We start from the raw sequence: 18,049 nt of genomic DNA, 5'->3' as shown, positions 1-18,049 counted from the left end.
AATCTGATCAACTCAAGGATCCTACATCATATAGACAACTGGTTGGGAAATTGAATTTCTTATTACATACTCGACCAGACTTATCATTTACAGCTCAATTTTTAAGTCAATTCAACAGCAATCCTGGTCAAAAGCACTTTGATGCAGCGATTCATGTTCTCAAGCATTTGAAAGGAACTTTATATAAAGGTGTATTTCTTAATGACAAATCAGATTTCAAATTAGAAGCCTTCTGTGATTCAGATTGGGCTGGTTGCCCTACTACTCGAAAGTCTGTCAATGGTTTTTTTATCACAATGGGAGGAAGTCCAATTTCGTGGAAATCAAAGAAACAAGCTACTGTCTCTTTGTCTTCAGCAGAAGTTGAATATTGCTCTATGAGAAGAGTTTGTTCTGAGTTGGCCTAGTTAAGTCGTTTACTGACTGAATTTGAAGTTCCTAATATCACTCCTATACCAGTGAAGTGTGACAACATGGCAGCAATATATATAGCAAAGAATCCTGTTTTTCACGAGAGAACGAAACATATAGAAGTAGATTGCCCCTTTGTGCGTGAAAAACTTCAAGATGGTCTCATATCTTTGTCCCACATTTCCACTAAAGATCAACCTGCTGATGTTTTTACAAAGTCCTTATCTGGTGCAGATCATCTTCATGCTATTTCCAAGCTTGGTCTCCTTACATGTCCACCAGCTTGCCGGGGGCTATTGGAGAATAAAAGTCAATAAGTCAACCATTAGAGAAGTGACACGTCATTTGAATGTTAGAATCGTAATTAGTACGCAATGTTTTTTTGTTCAGTATATATTGATATATTGTATTATTATTCAATAACAATGAAAAACACTTCTCTCAATTTTCTCTCTCAATCAATTCATTTCTCATCTTTCTACAGTAACTGGTATATATGGTCATTATGTTAGTCATGCTGCCTCCCATCATCATTTGCAAATAAGATTATTCTTCATAAGTTGGAAGTAAACAAAATGCAGTTGCAAATGATGATGTTTAGGAATTCTATATCATCATTTGTCCCACTAGCACTTATATGTAATTTGGTTATCCTTAATTGCAGGCATAGCCATTTGTCTCTTGTGTAGATTATTAGTTTGTCACAAAGATGAAAGCTATTGATGTTGGTAACTTCTTCCTGATAGCTGCATGCCAATAATTGTCAAGATAACCTTAACAAAAATATCTTATCAATAATATGAACCAAATATTGCACAAACTTTTTGTTAAGAATTTTTTTTGTTTACTATTCACTTGATCCGTTATTTCCATATACAACTAGGAGTTCCTGAATGGAAAGAGAGACAATAAAATAAGATAAGATAGCTCAATATAGACCATATTTGTGAACTCGTTTAAGTTTTCAACAGTAGAATAATGCCATATTATTTAAACAAAGAGATAATGATTACAACTAATCCTTGATTAGTGGAGGCTTTCTGACCTTAGTAGCCTGTTCAAATCCATAAGCAATTTCTATCAATGTTGGCTCCGAACCTTTTAACCCTCCAAAACAAATACCATAAGGAGCCCCATTTTTATCGTACCCAGCTGGAACACTAATTCCCGGATATCCCCCAATTGCAAGAGCTGTAGATCCATAATATGGTGTTACAAGTGCATCCAATTTATTTTCTTTCATCAACTTCTCAAACCCTAATTTTGATGCTCTTGTCAAGTTCCTCAATGCTTCCTTCTCTAACTCTCCAATCCCATTTGTCTTCTCAGCTTCCAAAAATATATCTTGTGGGTAGTCTTTCAGCTTTTCCTAAAATATATATAACAAATTAAATGGTGTTCTTTTCATAAAGAAAACTTCGATTAGATGAACATGACCACATGATTTGTACTTACCACATTAGCAAATTTCTTGTTGAAGGCTATCACATCTGCTAAAGATCTCACAGGTGAAGCCACTAGCTCCTCTAGATACGCATTCAGTGATATCTTGAATTCTGCAGAGAGTGCTATACCCTCACCAAGGAACATTGGCATGATATAATCGTAGTTGGGGACTTCCAAATTGTCTACCAGAGTTGCACCGTTTTGTCTTGTTTAACACAAATTTGCAGAGTAACATTGTTAGATGTAGATTTAAAAGTACAACAAAAAAAATGTTGAAATGCTTACCTTAATGTTATGAAATGTTTTTTAAACTCACTCAAAGTTTCAGTATCATTACCAAATCCAAAATTAGGATAAGCCCTCACTATCCCTAACCTTTTTCCTTTAAGCCCACCAGATTTTAGGTGCTTTAGATAACCACCATGGGGAATATACTTTGAAGCTTTTCTGGTTTCAACTTCATCGTTTTTATCATAACCCACAATGGCATCAAGGACATACACAGCATCAGTTACTGTCCTACACATCGGTCTGTTTTTGCCAAGAAGAGCGACAAAAAAGGTAAGCAAAATAATCATTAAAGGACAGGTATAAATAGACAAATTGATTGATATTATAGGCTTACCCAACTGTGTCTTGCCTTGGAGAAATTGGAATGACTCCTGCTCGACTTGTGAGACCTAAAGTGGGTTTGATCCCAACAACCGAGTTAGCACTTGAAGGACATAGGATTGATCCATCTGTTTCTGTGCCAAGTGATACAGTTACCATGTTTGTTGCAACTGATATAGCTGATCCAGTGCTTGAACCACATGGATCAACAGATGCTACATATGGGTTCTGCACAAATTAAGAAAGTCCTTCAATATAATACAAGTAATTAGATACATACTTAACTTTGTACAATATATATCCATTCATTTTGTTACGTTTAGTGACGCAAGAAAGTATCATCTATGTAGTAAATTAATCAAACAATAATTTTGTATGTTGAATAAACTTAGTTTGCCGAATTTTTAGTGGGAACTTACAACGGCTTGTTTAGCTCTAGCATTCCAGCCACTAGGTGCATTGGAACTTCTGAAATGGGCCCACTCACTCAAGCTTGCTTTCCCAAGTATAATGGCCCCTGATTCTCTCAACTTCTTCACTACACCAGCATCCCGAGGTACCACTGACTTAAGAAGCGCGTAAGATCCTGCAGTCGTGTTAAGCTTATCTTTGGTTGCAATGTTATCCTTGACTAAAATAGGAATTCCATGTAGCCCTAAACGGGACTTTGGGGCATTAGCTTTACGTTCTTCATCAGCTTTCTGAGCTTCTTGAAGTGCATCTGGGTTCACTTCGATGACTGCTCTGTAGATGGGATTGAGTTTTTGTATCTCGTGAATGTAAAACTCAACTAAATCCTTGGACGTAAGTTTGTTCTGCTTAAAAGCTGTTTGAATCTCTGGAATGGTGGCTTCTCTTATGGTAAATTCAGAGCCTTGAATGGCGTCAATGCTCAGAAGCAGGAGAATCAGCGTTAAAACCTTTGTCATCGTCTTTAATTAATGGTGGAGGATCGATTGTGCTCTCTTGGTTTGTATCTGTTTGAAAGGATTTAAAGGAATTTAAACTATTTATCCCATGAAAGAAAGTAAGAAACCTGTTGGCCCCAACACTGTCTTAATTTCATGGCGCATATATAATTCATTATGGAATGTCAAAGCATGGAGAATCTTTCTTGTTTACAAATGTATGGTAATACACTGTTACTGCCCCACAGGCACTCCATAGTGATCGATAACTTTTTTGAATTAATAGACAATTCGATCCACGTTTTCCACGATGGAATATTATTTTTAATTTATCCGAAACACAACCAAACAATTGCGGAATATTAATATTTTTACTTTGTGTGAATCGATTATAAGGCCATTAAATAGAAATAATAATAATAATAATAAATAAATCAACCAATTAAAATTGAAACAAATTCTATTTTATATGAAATTACATAGGGTGATCTTCCAAGTACGAAGCTAGTAAAAACTTTGTTAACTTGTATTTTTGTATTCTCTATTTTAATAAAAGAAGAGTTTTTTTTTTTTTTTTTTTTTTTTTTTTTTTTTTTTTTTTTGTTACATATTGCTCTTTTGTTTCTACTAATTAATATTTAGCCAAAAGTCATTATTCTCCTTCTCCAATTTACATATATAACCTCTAATTACATATATAACCACTAAATTTATGGATAATTAAATCATGGATTGCATTATTTTTTTTATTTTTTTTAGTAATTATACCTAATTACATAAAAACAATTCTTGCACCTTTATCTTTTAAAATAAATTTCACATATTCATTTAAATCAATGATTATAACTTTACATGACCAATATATATATATATATATATATATATATATATATATATATATATATATATATATATATATATATATATATATATATATATACATAAGCAAGGTTCAAATGTGGATTGACATCTATTGTGTAGGTGTGTGGACAGTGCTATTCTGTGAGAATGACAAAAAAAATATGTTGTTTGATAATATGAATACGTTCAATCTTACATAAATATTGTCATTATCATACATTCTTACTAATTAAATCGTCTATAAGGTTATTATATACTTTTTATTATTATTCTAATTCTGTCAGAATATTGTCAGAATGTTTATTGAGTCGTATTCTGTCAGAATGAAAATGAGTGAAAAATAATGTGTGAAAACAAAAATGAATAAGAATTAGTGAGAATGCATGAAAATGACGATATTTTTGTAAGGTTGAACGTATTCACATTATTAAACAACTTATTCTCTTAGTAATTCTCATAGAATATCACTGTCTACACGTCCGCACAATAATTGTCCATCCACATTATAACCTAGCTCATATATATATATATATATATATATATATATATATATATATATATATATATATATATATAGTAATTCTCATAGAATATCACTGTCTACACGTCCGCACAATAATTGTCCATCCACATTATAACCTAGCTCATATATATATATATATATATATATATATATATATATATATATATATAATTTAGACAAAACTTTAAAAATGGTCCCTGTGGTTTCCGAAAATATCAAGTTTAGTCGCTAAGTTCAAAAAACCTCGCAGATGGTCCCTGTGGTTTCAAAACTTTTAACAAATGGTCATTTTCGTTAACTCCGTTAGCTTTTGACCGTTAAGTGAAGGGCATTTCTGTCTTTTCACTATTACAAGGACCATTTTTGAAGTTTTGCCCTTATTTAAAAAAAAAGAAAAAAATTATTATTTAATATAGAAAAGGTCTCTCTCTCTGTCTCTCTCAATTAGCATCATCTGAAAGTTCATTTTAAATTTTGCCATATGAAATTCTATCTTATTACAGACCAATAAATCAAAAAAATTCCATACAATGATAAAATAACCCAGATGAAGCTTCACCATTTGAAAGTTGAACAATGGAGCTTATCAAATGTTTACAACAAAAAGAAGGAGAACGCTAGATTATCATCATCTGCTTTGGATAAAAACAAACACAGAACCTACATCATCCCATATTCTTCAACTCACACTCTTACCACCAAAATCAAACCCCAAACTGATAATCAACATCACACAACTACAACATCAAATTAGAGAGATTTTGGTTTTGGTGAGATTAGAAAAAAAATGCTTAGATCGCATCTCCTTATCTCCGACCCCCTATCACGTTCATCGTTTTTCTACATCACTATTCCACCATCCATCCACCACATACCACACTTATTCCTCTACTCCATAACATCGAAGCTTTCACAATCACTGTGACATCCACCACCAGATCATCTTCCTTATTATAATCTCCCATTTTCCTTGTTCAAGTTCTATTCTGTTCAAATTCTATTCTCATTTATACTCGAAACCCAAAATCAAAGGGGGAAAGGGGGTATTTTTGTATTATTTTACTCTAAACCAATAGAAATCACATATAGTTGCAGGGAAAAGAAAAGCATACATGTAGATCTTCAACTTGTTTACATACATTGATTTCACTCCTCTTGGATTCAATCAACCTTTGGAGCTCGAAATCCATGAGGTTTTGGTCCTTGAAATCAGTTAACCTAGCTTAAAAACTTGTCTTCTCTATCTTTAGAGCATCAGTTCAATCACTCTTTATTTTTAAAAGCATCAATTTCACTTGTACAACAGCTGATTCTAATCACAATGGTAATGAATCTGTTGATGATGAACCTGTGATGAATCGATATGTGGGGTGGGAGTCAAAACGTGCTCTCTGGTGGTGGAGGCTGGAGATGAGGTGGCGATTCGATGGTTTTTGGAAGCTGTCTAACAATGGTGTTCTAGATTGGTTTAGGGCTTTTCTTCAAAAGAGTATTTTTTTTTTCTTTGTTACGATCAAATAAAGAGGAACTAGAGGATGTGTGTTTTATGAGAAAGAGAGAGAGAGAGAGAGAGAGAGAGAGAGAGAGAGAGAGACCTTTTCTATATTAAATAATATATATTTTTTCTTTTTTTTAAATAAGGGCAAAACTTCAAAAATGGTCCCTGTAATAGTGAAAAGACAGAAATGCCCTTCACTTAACGGTCAAAAGTTAACGGAGTTAGCAAAAAAGACCATTTGTTAAAAGTTTTGAAACCACAGGGACCATCTGTGAGGTTTTTTGAACTTAGGGACTAAACTTGATATTTTCGGAAACCACAAGGACCATTTTTGAAGTTTTGTCTATAATTTATTAGTTTTTCTATGAAAGGGCTTTTGGTCTAGCGGTAAGTAGTGACTCTCTCAAATGAGAGGTCATGGGTTCAAGTCTTACTAGGAGACATAGATGGTATATAGGATGATTAGGAGTATGATAGTTTGCCGTTTCAAAAAAAAAACTTAATATTGTATAAATTAAAACTTTACGTGATGGCTTCCACATATATACAATCTATAACTTAATATTATATAAATTAAAACTTTACCTAATGGCTTCCACATATATACAATCTATTAATCCAAAAGCATTCATAAATGATTTGATTTATTTTGTTGTATAAATTAATAATTTACCTGATGGCTTCCACATATATACAATTTGCTAATCCAAAAGTATTCATAAAATGATTTGATTTATTTTGATGTCAATGATCGTTATCAACGACATATGGCTTCCACATATATACAATCTACTAATCCAAAAGTATTCATAAAATGATTTGATTTATTTTGATGTCAATGATCGATATCATCGACATATGGCTTCCACATATATACAATCTAGTAATCCAAAAGTATTCATAAAATGATTTGATTTATTTTGATGTCAATGATCGTTATCACGTGACATATGGCTTCCACATATATACAATCTACTAATCCAAAAGTATTCATAAAATGATTTGATTTATTTTGATGTCAATGATCGTTATCACAGACACATGGCTTCCACATATATATACAATCTACTAATCCAAAAGTGTTCATAAAATGATTTGATTTATTCTGATGTCAATGATCGTTATCACTCACATATGTATACATGCAACTCTCATACAGTTTTATTTTATATGAATCTAGAAATTAACATGACCCAATTTTTTTCTTACCAAAAACTCTCATACAGTTTTATTTTATATGAATCTAGAAATTAACATGACCCAATTTTTTTCTTACCAAAAACCCCAACCAGACTTCACAAACATATATATATATATATATATATATATATATATATATATATATATATATATATATATATATATATATATATATATATATATATATATATATAATCTCAACTTTATCACAACATCATCAGTAGGGTTTTCATAACCTGGCCTACTAGCTCTTATTTCTTTCTTTAATTTGTTAATGAAAAATGGTGGCATGGCATTCAAGAATGGCATCCCCATTTGTAGTGTTAAAGTAAACGGCATTAAGCAAGATAAACCCTTTAGCCATCCTGAACTTTCCTCTGCCACCGACCACCGCCACCTCCTTTGCCACCACCAGCGGATCCCTTGAAAACACACTTACAGAACTCCCATTAAATACACCACTCGTAAACTCAAAATCAGCACTTAACAACAAGGTCAAGTCTGACCCACGGCTGCTTGAAGCGTACATTCCACGTGCATTTCCAATAATCTTGGATTTCGGGTCTGGTCCCACGGTGAGCCAGTCATCGATTACATAAACCGCCCCAAATGGGAGGAGATTACCTTCTTGGACCACCGTGCCGTTAGGTTTTGCTACAAGAACGGCGGAAGGATTGTTGCCTGAAAGGATGTCATGCATGAAGAAGTGGAGATGGGTTTTCTGTATGGTGGCCGGCACATCAACTGTGTGGCTGTTGGAGTAATATTTACCCCTCACCGCCGGCGAGGTGGCGGTGAAGAGCACAAGCAAACATGCAAAGACAAGCACTTTAGACATTTATGAACCTTTTTTGTGTGGGTGTGTGTGTCTGGAATACTCTCTTATATCTCTCTATCTATATATAACATCTGATGAGCACCAGATTGTTATTATTATTATTATTATTATTATTATTATTATTATTGAGTCGTCTTTGATGATGCCATATGCGCTATTTAGCTATAGTTACAGAAGAAACCTTTACTTAAATTCTAGAATAGATAAAATTAAACTACTACACGCTTATAGTAATATAAATAAGTCAATTTAGAAAAAAAAAGTTTAAACTATATCAGTTTTATAAAGCCATTATTGGAACAAAAAAAAAAAGAACTTTGATACAAGAATACCGACATACCAATATTCAGAAAAGGACTAAAATACTTAAATAAACACTTTTCTTTTCTCTTCTATCTATCCTCAATGTCAACTTGTAGCTTGTCACTTTGGCCCCCGTGCAAATAATTTACATAATTTATATTACTCGTTTAAGTTTACATGGTATATATACGAATTTTTAAACTTAATTAGAATTTGTCAATTTTAATTTTAATCATGACTAGGGTTGACATATGGAAACGTGAAAGATGCACAACAATTAACTACAAGAGTTGACAAATAACATCATAGGGAATTTCTTTCAAAATATATAAATATAAATTTTATTTAAAAAAATTGGTCCTTAGGATCAACATATTTAAAATTACAATTTCATTATTCAATATTCAGTCTCCTAGTTGGATGCTGACACACACAACTCAACTAACTAGTTAAATCCTGCATTTAAAGCATATACATTCTAGTAAATATCTCAAAAGAAAGAAAATGTATCAATACTATTATTAAAAAAAAGATATAGAATAGCTTTACAAATCAATCCTACGATTCAAATTTTGTTATCTAATATTCTACTCACAGTCTGGATGGGAGGGGGTCTGACACTAGTAAATATAAATCTCAACGGACTCGATGTTGAACTGGGTTCCTAAATAGACAGATTTTTGAAACGTTGTCACAAAAAAATCATGATTATGTGCGTTTTAGAGACTGCGAGCTCAAGTAATAGATCTTAGAGCTAACTGCCAGTTTATGAGAAGTCATACTGTGCGATGCTAGACTGATCACTGATGCAAATGCAACTTTAGACTTAAGGGAGTGTACTGGGGTTTGGCTGCACTTAGTGCCACATAGGCAGGGACCCCCCCTCCCCCCTCCCCCTCCTATGCGGTTTTGGGTAGGTGCGGTTTGGTCGCACCTCTCCCAAAATCTACCACATTCCTTTTTCTCTTTCTTTTCCTTTATGTGTCTCTCGCTTTTCTCTTCTCTTCTCTTTACCTTTCTCTTTCTCTACCGTAGTTCCCACACCATAGGTGTGGTAAAGAACCACAATTTGTATGTGGCTCCTACATGAGTGCGGTTCTTGTGACACCGTTCCCTAAATCCTTATAAGGAATCACACTGACACACAGGTAAATGAGTGAGATAGGGAGCAAAGGTGTCAATTTTTGATAGGTAGGATATTGTGTGGATATGTGTCCGTTTGAAATGCCTACCAGTTGACCCAAAATCACGAGTCGTGGGGCATGTTTAGAAATAATGTATGCTCAAGTTCTAAATTAAAACTTTTATATGGATTATGGATGGGAAGGTGGCTGTAACTTTTTAAAACCATAATTAACAAAATCTATCAATATTTCAAAGGTTGAACTAAATACGTATAATATTAACCAAACCATAAACCATATGGACCATTTATGTAATTAACTCTATTAAATAAAATATAATTTATCAAATAAATCATGTCGAGATATCGTATTGTGTGTTTGAACATCGGTCAATCTTGAGATTCCCTCCCATCAACGGCAGTAGCAGATGCCTAAAAATTCCCTATCCATGCGCCATGAAAGCATGATGTCGTCTTTCCCAGTAGATATTATATTTTATCAGATATTTAGGTCCATCATCATCATATATAAATACCAAATACCTTTTAATCCTTTGATGCCTAGACAGAAAAGAGAGTTGTCCACCAATCACCATTGAAGATCTCAATGTTTACGCAGATTTATTTGTTAATCCTCCTGCTTCTGAGCATTAACGCCATTGAAGGCTCTGAGTTTACCATAAATGAAGCCACCATCCAAGAGATTCGAACAGCTTTTAAGCAGAACAAACTTACGTCCAAGGTGTTAGTTGAGTTGTACATCCAGGAGATACGTAAACTCAATCCCATCTACAGAGCAGTCATCGAAGTGAACCCAGATGCTCTTCATCAAGCTCAGAAAGCCGATGAAGAGCGAAAAGCTAATGACCCCAAGTCGCGCTCTGGGTTGCATGGTATCCCTATTTTAGTCAAAGATAACATTGCAACCAAAGATAAGCTTAACACGACTGCAGGATCTTACGCACTTCTTAAGTCAGTGGTGCCTCGGGATGCTGGTGTAGTGAAAAAGTTGAGAGAATCAGGGGCAATTATACTCGGGAAAGCAAGCTTGAGTGAGTGGGCTTTTTTCAGAAGCTCCACTGCACCCAGTGGGTGGAATGCTAGAACTAAACAAGCAATTGTAAGTTCCCACCTTCAGCTTTCTTTAGTACTTATGGTCATTTGATTGTTTTACTGCATATATGATAACTTGTTGCCACCAAAACATTATAGCACACCAGGTGTTTGTGTATATGCGTCTTTGAAAGAGTTGTTGAATTTTGTGCAGAATCCATATGTAGCAACCCACGATCCATGTGGTTCAAGCACTGGATCAGCTATAGCAGTTGCAACAAGCATGGTAACTGTATCACTGGGTACAGAAACAGATGGATCAATCCTATGTCCTTCATGTGCTAACTCAGTTGTTGGGATTAAACCCACATTAGGGCTCACAAGTCGAGCAGGAGTCATTCCAATTTCCCCTAGACAAGATACAGTTGGGTAAACCTAATATATCTATTAATTTTTCCATTCATATTTCTTAATGATTTAATGATTTTGCTAACAGTTTTTGTCCCTCTTAACAGACCAATATGTAGGACAGTAACTGATGCTGTGTATGTCCTTGATGCCATTGTGGGTTATGATAAAAACGATGAAGTTGAAACCAGAAAAGCTTCAAAGTATATTCCCCATGGTGGTTATCTGAAGCACTTAAAATCTGGTGGGCTTAAAGGAAAGAGGTTAGGGATAGTGAGGGATTATCCTAATTTTGGATTTGGTAATGATACTGAGATTTTGAATAAGTTCAAGAAACATTTCATGATATTAAGGTATGCATTTTAAGTTTTTAACATCTGGGGTTTTCTTTAATTCTTAAAATATAAATCTAACAATTCTTACTTTTGCAATTTGTTAAAAAAAAGACAAAGTGGTGCTACTCTGATAGATAATCTTGAAGTCACCAACTACAATGATATCATTCCAATGTTCCTTGGTGAGTATATAGCACTATTTGCAGAATTCAAGATATCACTGAATGCATATCTAAAGGAGCTAGTGGATTCACCTGTGAGATCTTTAGCAGATGTAATAACCTTCAACAAGAAATTTGCTAATGTGGTATGTACAAATCATGTGATCATGTTCCTCTATAATTGAATTTTTCTTTATGAAAAAATAAATTTGTTACATATATATTTCAGGAAAAACTGAAAGACTACCCACAAGACATCTTTTTGGAAGCTGAGAAGACGAATGGGATTGGGGAGTTAGAGAAGGAAGCATTGAGGAACTTGACAAGAGCATCAAAATTAGGGTTTGAGAAGTTGATGAAAGAAAACAAATTGGATGCACTTGTAACGCCATATTCATATGGATCTACAGTTCTTGCAATTGGGGGATATCCAGGAATCAGTGTTCCAGGTGGGTATGATAAAAATGGGGCTCCATATGGTATTTGTTTTGGAGGTTTAAAGGGTTCAGAGCCTACATTGATAGAGATTGCTTATGGGTTTGAACAAGCTTCTAAGTTGAGAAAGCCTCCTCCAATCAAGAATCAATTGTGATCAACATGTCTATCTATGGTTCTTTTCTAAGTCTGACTTTTTTTTTTTAATTTGCTTCGATAATTAAGGGAATTTTGATTATTTGAATTGGTAGCTGAAACATGCCTTTGTAATTGTTTGTATTTGATGTCATTGTTGGATAATCACTGCTTAGTAGTTTAAATGTTGATGTTCACTTATGGTCCTTTCTAGATGGCTCAATTCTTTATGGGTTAGTCTGTTGATGTTGGTGATGCTCTTCTAATTAACATTCACCCCAAAGATGGAATAAGCATAAAAGCATGACATCAATTCTTTTCCATGTTCGGGTTTATACATAGTTTGTTTATGTTTTATGAAAGAAGTTTAACAAAGAATTTATGGATCTTCTTCTTCCCTGAATCCAAACATCACCCTGAACTGGAATTTTATCTGGTTCAAAGAATAGGCCTTTTTAGTGGCTGGTTTTTGCTTACATATATAGGAGCCAATGAATGATTTATGGATTTTTGAATTTGACATATATATCTACAACTCCACAAGCCTTCAGCCAACATCACATAGGTCTAGGATATGGTTGAGGGACTCATCTAAGTTTTCAACAACATAATCCCCAGATAGTTGGTGATCCTTGATTGGAGAAGGCTTTCTGAACTTAGTAGCCTGTTCAAATCCATAAGCAATCACTATCAATGTTGGCTCTGAACCTTTTAACCCTCCAAAACAAATACCATAAGGAGCCCCGTTTTTGTCATATCCACCTGGAACACTAATCCCAGAGAACCACTTGAATATGGAGTTACAAGTGCATCCAATTTGTTTTCTTTCATCAACTTCTCAAACCCTAATTTTGATGCTCTTGTCAAGTTCTTCAATGCTTCCTTCTCTAGCTCTCGAATCCCATTCGTCTTCTCAGCTTCCAAAAACAAGTCTTGTGGGTATTCTTTGAGCTTTTCCTAAAATATAACACAATCGTGCCCTTTTAGAAAGACAAAAAAAAAAAAAAAAAAAAAAAAATCTTAATGAACCATCCCATGAATCCATGATGATGAACGCCTGATCTATACTTACCACATTAGCAAATTTCTTGTCGAAGGCTATCACATCTGCTAAAGATCTCACAGGTGAATCCACTAGCTCCTTTAGATAGGCTTTCAGGGATATCTTGAATTCTGCTAATATTGCAATGGTCTCACCAAGGAACATTGGCATGATATAATCGTAGTTGGTGACATTAAGATTGTCGATTAGAGTAGCACCACTTTGTCTTGTTTAACACAAATTTGCAAGGTATATAAGAATGTTAAATGTAGAATTTAAAGCTTAAAAGAAAAAGAAAAAGAAAAAACAATATATTAAAATGCTTACCTTAATGTTATGAAATGTTTTTTAAACTTATTCAAAGTTTCAGTATCATTACCAAATCCGAAATTAGGATAATCCCTCACTATCCCTAACCTCTTTCCGTTAAGTCCCCCAGGTTTTAGGTGCTTCAGATAACCACCATGGGGAATATACTTTGAAGCTTTTCTTGTTGTAACTGCATCATCTTCATCAAAACCCACAATCGCATCAAGGACATACACAGAATCTGTTACGCTCCTACATATTGGTCTGCTTTTGCATGATTGGTCTGTTAGCGAAATCCATGGAACAAAAGGATATGTCTGAATGGAGAAATTTAAGAAGCTTTTATATGCTTACCCAACTGTGTCTTGTCCAGGGGAAATTGGAATGACTCCTGCTCGACTAGTGAGACCTAAAGTGGGTTTGATTCCAACAACTGAGTTTGCACTTGAAGGACATAGGAGTGATCCATCTGTTTCTGTGCCAAGTGATATAGTTACCATGTTTGTTGCAACTGATATAGCTGATCTGGTGCTTGAACCACATGGATCAGCAGTTTCTACATATGGGTTCTGCACAAATCCAACAACTCTTTCAAAACAATAGTTTTTCAAAGCTGAATCCAATTTAGTTCATTGGATTTCATGAAACAATACTTACAACTGCTTGTTTAGTTCTAGCATTCCAACCATTAGGAGCTAAGGAACTTCTGAAATGGGCCCACTCACTCATGCTCGCTTTCCCAAGTATAATCGCCCCTGATTCTCTCAACTTCTTTACCACACCAGCATCACGAGGCACCATTGAATTAAGAAGTGCGTAAGCACTACAAGAATAACCGGCAATAGCCTTTAGCGACTAAAGGCGTCAACGCTAAAGGCTAAAAGTCCACGTCGCTGCTAAAAGTCCCCGTCGCCGCTAAAGGCTTATTTTGGCGATCCGCGTCATTTCAATCCCATCCGTCAATTTAAGAGATGATCCTACGATTAGGATGACATAAGAAATCCTGCGTTGTTTTCCCTCCGGTGTGTCGCCGCTAAAGAGTATGCGTCGCCGCTAAAGGCTTATTTTGGCGATCCGTGTCATTTCAATCTCATCCGTCGATTTAAGAGATGATCCAACGACTTAGAAAACCCCACGTTGTTTTCCCTCCCATGTGTTGCCGCCAAAGAGTACGCGTCGCCGCTAAAGGCCGTATACAATAAAACCCCTCTCTGCTCCATTCTTCTATGTTTTCCTTCTTCTATCTGCTCACCATTGTCGTCGACCTCATCGGAATTTCACAAAAAAATTTCGCAATTTCACCCATCTCTGCTCCATTTTTCTCCTTTTCCTTTTCCTTTTCACTTCTCTTTACTAAATTTCTAGCATTGATGTGTATTTATAAGTGTATTTTGTGTTTGTAGATATGGATGTGTATTTGTATGTTCATTTGTATGTATATGTGTATTTTGAATGTATTTTATGTATGTATATGTGTTTTTGTATGTTCAATCCTATGTATATATTGTTATGTATATTTATGTGTATTATGTATGTGTATGTATTTTCGTATGTATATGTGTATTATCTATTATGTATGTGTATGTATTTTCATATGTATATATGAATTTTGTATGTGTATTATGTATGTATATGTGTATTTTTATGAATAGAAATACATACTAATAGCAGCGACGCCTTTAATGGCGATGAAGAGCATTAGCGGCGATGAATGGAGCATCAACGGCGACCAATGGAGCATCAGCGATGAGCCAACAGCGGCGACCCTTTAGCGGCGACATGTCGCCGCTAATACCTTTCGCGGTGACACCTGTCGCCAGTAGTAATCTTATTTCTTGTAGTGAAGATCCTGCAGTCATGTTCAGCTTATCTTTGGTTGCAATGTTATCTTTGACCAAAACAGGGATACCATACAACCCAAAACGAGACTCTGGGGCATTATCTTTACGTTCTTCATCAGCTTTCTTAGCTTCGTGAATTGCATCTTGGTTCACTTTGATGACTGCTCTGTAGATGGGATTGAGTTTTCGTATCTCATGAATGTAAAACTCAACTAAACTCTTAGAAGTAAGTTTGTTCTGCTTAAAAATTGTTTGAATCTGCGGGATTGTGGCCTCTCTTATGGTAAATTCAGAGACTTTAATGGCGTCAATGCTCTAAAGCGGGAGAATTAGGAGATATATCTGTCTTACAGTTGAGATCTTCAATGGTGGCTGGCGACTATGTTCTTTGTCTAAGTATCAAATGATTAAAAGGAATTATTAATAATAATAGGTGTAGTTTAAATTTTTTAATTTTTCTTAAAATTTTAGTTTTTTAAATAACTAGGTTACAACCCGTGGAAACCACGGAAAAAGATTTATAAATTTTATTAAATTAATAAGATTTATTTTTCTAGAGTTTTGTATTGATTATTTAATATATATATATATATATATATATATATATATATATATATATATATATATAAATCTGATATACGATATGTATGTGAAGATATTTAATATAATTATGATTTATAAAACATATTATAAATTTCAATAAGTTATGAAAAAATACAATCAATCATGGAAATAACATTGATATACAAAAAGCTAAATATAAATATAATATAATAAAAATAAATAAACACAACATAACAAATTAAAACTTAAAAACTACAAATTGATTATGAATTTTTAAAAACTTTCTTATATACAATAAATTAAAAATTAAAAACTACAAATTGATTATAAATTTCTAAAAACTTGATCCGTAGATCTGTGACAATTATAGTTATTCGGATTAGAATCTTATGCTCCAAGACAGTTTTCACACACCAAACGTAAATTGTAATAACTTGAAATAGCATGAAAGTATTAAGAAATTGATGAAAAACAAATTATAGGAATGTTTTAGCAAGTGTTAAAAGTGTAGGGGATAAAGTGAAACATTGAGAGTTTTTAAAGAAACTATTTGCAATTTTGGTCTCTATTATTATTCTAGCTATATTTTTTAATGTAGATATTTGGAGATGAGCAAAAAAAATTAGATACTTGAGAACTCAAAGAGGCGACAAATATCCCTAAAGTTACTTATTTTTTGCCATGAGAGTTGGAAGTAAAACGCTAGTTCCTTTCTTTATCCCCTTTTGTTTAATAAATTTAACATTAGATAATAAAGTTGAACTGCTGATTGAACTTTGATAAACTTTAAGTGGTTAACATGCATCTAATTGTGCTAACATTGCAAACAACAAAATACATTTCAAAAAATCATGATCACGACTAATAAATAAAATTGAATGGATTTTGATTAATTTTAAGTGATTTCTTCATTCTCAAATAATAATAAAAAATACATAATATAGCTTACCTGATCATTATGAGTTATTTATTATAGCAACGAAGTTAAATTTGGTTGTTATTTATATTAATCTACTTTCATTTAAGATGATAATTTTTTGCTGTGAAAAATGATCCAATATCAACTCTTATGCATAAGCAACATATTTTAGCATATTCCAAACCAGTACTAATAATACATGAACTTTCATATCATCTGACATAAGAACATCCATGTACATCAAAGTTTTCTATACCAAAAACAACTACTTCTCATCCTTCATCTCTCAAAAGATTGATAATTGTCATAACTATTTACCACAATGTTAGCCTCGATGCGTTGGAGGAGTACAAATGAACATCAATTACGGGGATAAAACAGACAAACACAAATCTTTTAACACAAAGTATTCACTTTACCACCAAACCGATTTAAAATGTAATAATAAAAAAAAGGTAAAATACATGCTCAAATAGAATGTAAATATAAAATGGAGCCAAAAGGTACCAACTTAGAAGGTCATTCCAAAAAATATCTTTCCAATAAGGTTCATCTTAAGAAACTCAATAGTCGTATTAGGCTCATCCAACTGAAAGTTTTCAGCCATTTAAACCTCAACACCAACATATTCTACAACAATTAGCTCCTTGTAAACATTCATGTTGTTTGACCACTTATTCATAATGTGCAACAGCCATTATACATTAAATGAAAAACAATTAACTAACACAAAAATGTAAATATCAAATGTTCACAACCCAACAATAAAAATCCTCAAGTTTGGATTTTTTTTTATGCAAACACAAGAATATAAATATTAGATGACACAAAGGAAGGGAGATACAAATCAAGAAACTCTTGACATTTGCATCTAACTGCAACACATATATTTAATAGGAAGTATCATTACATAAGTTCACAAATTTCACACATATTAAAAAAAATTAGATAGAAACACATCTCTCTCCCTCAATGTGGATTCAAATCACTATTTACTTCTAGCCCAATGTTGACCCAACATATTTATCCCGATTGCGGCAAGATGCAATAAGGGAGAGCCTTAGAAACACAAGTAACATTAATCTTAATAATTTCTAAACAAAATACCCAAAATCTTCATCTTA

The 18,049-nt window shown here is 33.6% G+C and overlaps 3 protein-coding genes and 1 pseudogene across 4 annotated transcripts; 1 reads left to right on the top strand and 3 right to left on the bottom strand.

Moving 5' to 3' along the window:
- Window positions 1-1,325: 1,325 nt before the first annotated feature.
- LOC145092444 (putative amidase At4g34880) lies at window positions 1,326-3,530 on the bottom strand. The gene is made up of 5 exons (XM_079030380.1): window positions 2,889-3,530; window positions 2,483-2,697; window positions 2,143-2,388; window positions 1,867-2,062; window positions 1,326-1,780 (listed from the first exon to the last, which is right to left on the bottom strand). Exons 1-5 carry the CDS (start codon window positions 3,396-3,398, stop codon window positions 1,427-1,429), a joined length of 1,521 nt encoding a protein of 506 aa, XP_078886506.1. The 5' UTR covers window positions 3,399-3,530; the 3' UTR covers window positions 1,326-1,426.
- A 4,130-nt stretch (window positions 3,531-7,660) lies between these two features.
- Window positions 7,661-8,327, bottom strand: LOC145094473 (dirigent protein 4-like). The gene has a single exon (XM_079032654.1). It carries the CDS (start codon window positions 8,295-8,297, stop codon window positions 7,731-7,733), a length of 567 nt encoding a protein of 188 aa, XP_078888780.1. The 5' UTR covers window positions 8,298-8,327; the 3' UTR covers window positions 7,661-7,730.
- Window positions 8,328-10,149: 1,822 nt separating this feature from the next.
- Window positions 10,150-12,480, top strand: LOC145092443 (putative amidase At4g34880). Its single transcript, XM_079030379.1, has 5 exons — window positions 10,150-10,843; window positions 10,991-11,205; window positions 11,292-11,537; window positions 11,631-11,826; window positions 11,910-12,480. Exons 1-5 carry the CDS (start codon window positions 10,331-10,333, stop codon window positions 12,270-12,272), a joined length of 1,533 nt encoding a protein of 510 aa, XP_078886505.1. The 5' UTR covers window positions 10,150-10,330; the 3' UTR covers window positions 12,273-12,480.
- A 181-nt stretch (window positions 12,481-12,661) lies between these two features.
- LOC145095322 (putative amidase At4g34880) lies at window positions 12,662-17,607 on the bottom strand (annotated as a pseudogene). The gene is made up of 7 exons (XR_013703694.1): window positions 17,539-17,607; window positions 15,448-15,757; window positions 14,279-14,422; window positions 13,956-14,052; window positions 13,620-13,865; window positions 13,323-13,518; window positions 12,662-13,207 (listed from the first exon to the last, which is right to left on the bottom strand). The product of XR_013703694.1 is annotated as a putative amidase At4g34880 (transcript).
- Window positions 17,608-18,049: the final 442 nt, after the last annotated feature.

This window comes from Lactuca serriola, chromosome 3 (assembly GCF_051521515.1).
Source record: "Lactuca serriola cultivar US96UC23 chromosome 3, Lser_US96UC23_V15, whole genome shotgun sequence".
Classification (NCBI taxonomy): Eukaryota; Viridiplantae; Streptophyta; class Magnoliopsida; order Asterales; family Asteraceae; genus Lactuca; species Lactuca serriola.
This window is presented reverse-complemented; position numbering and strand designations above follow the sequence as displayed.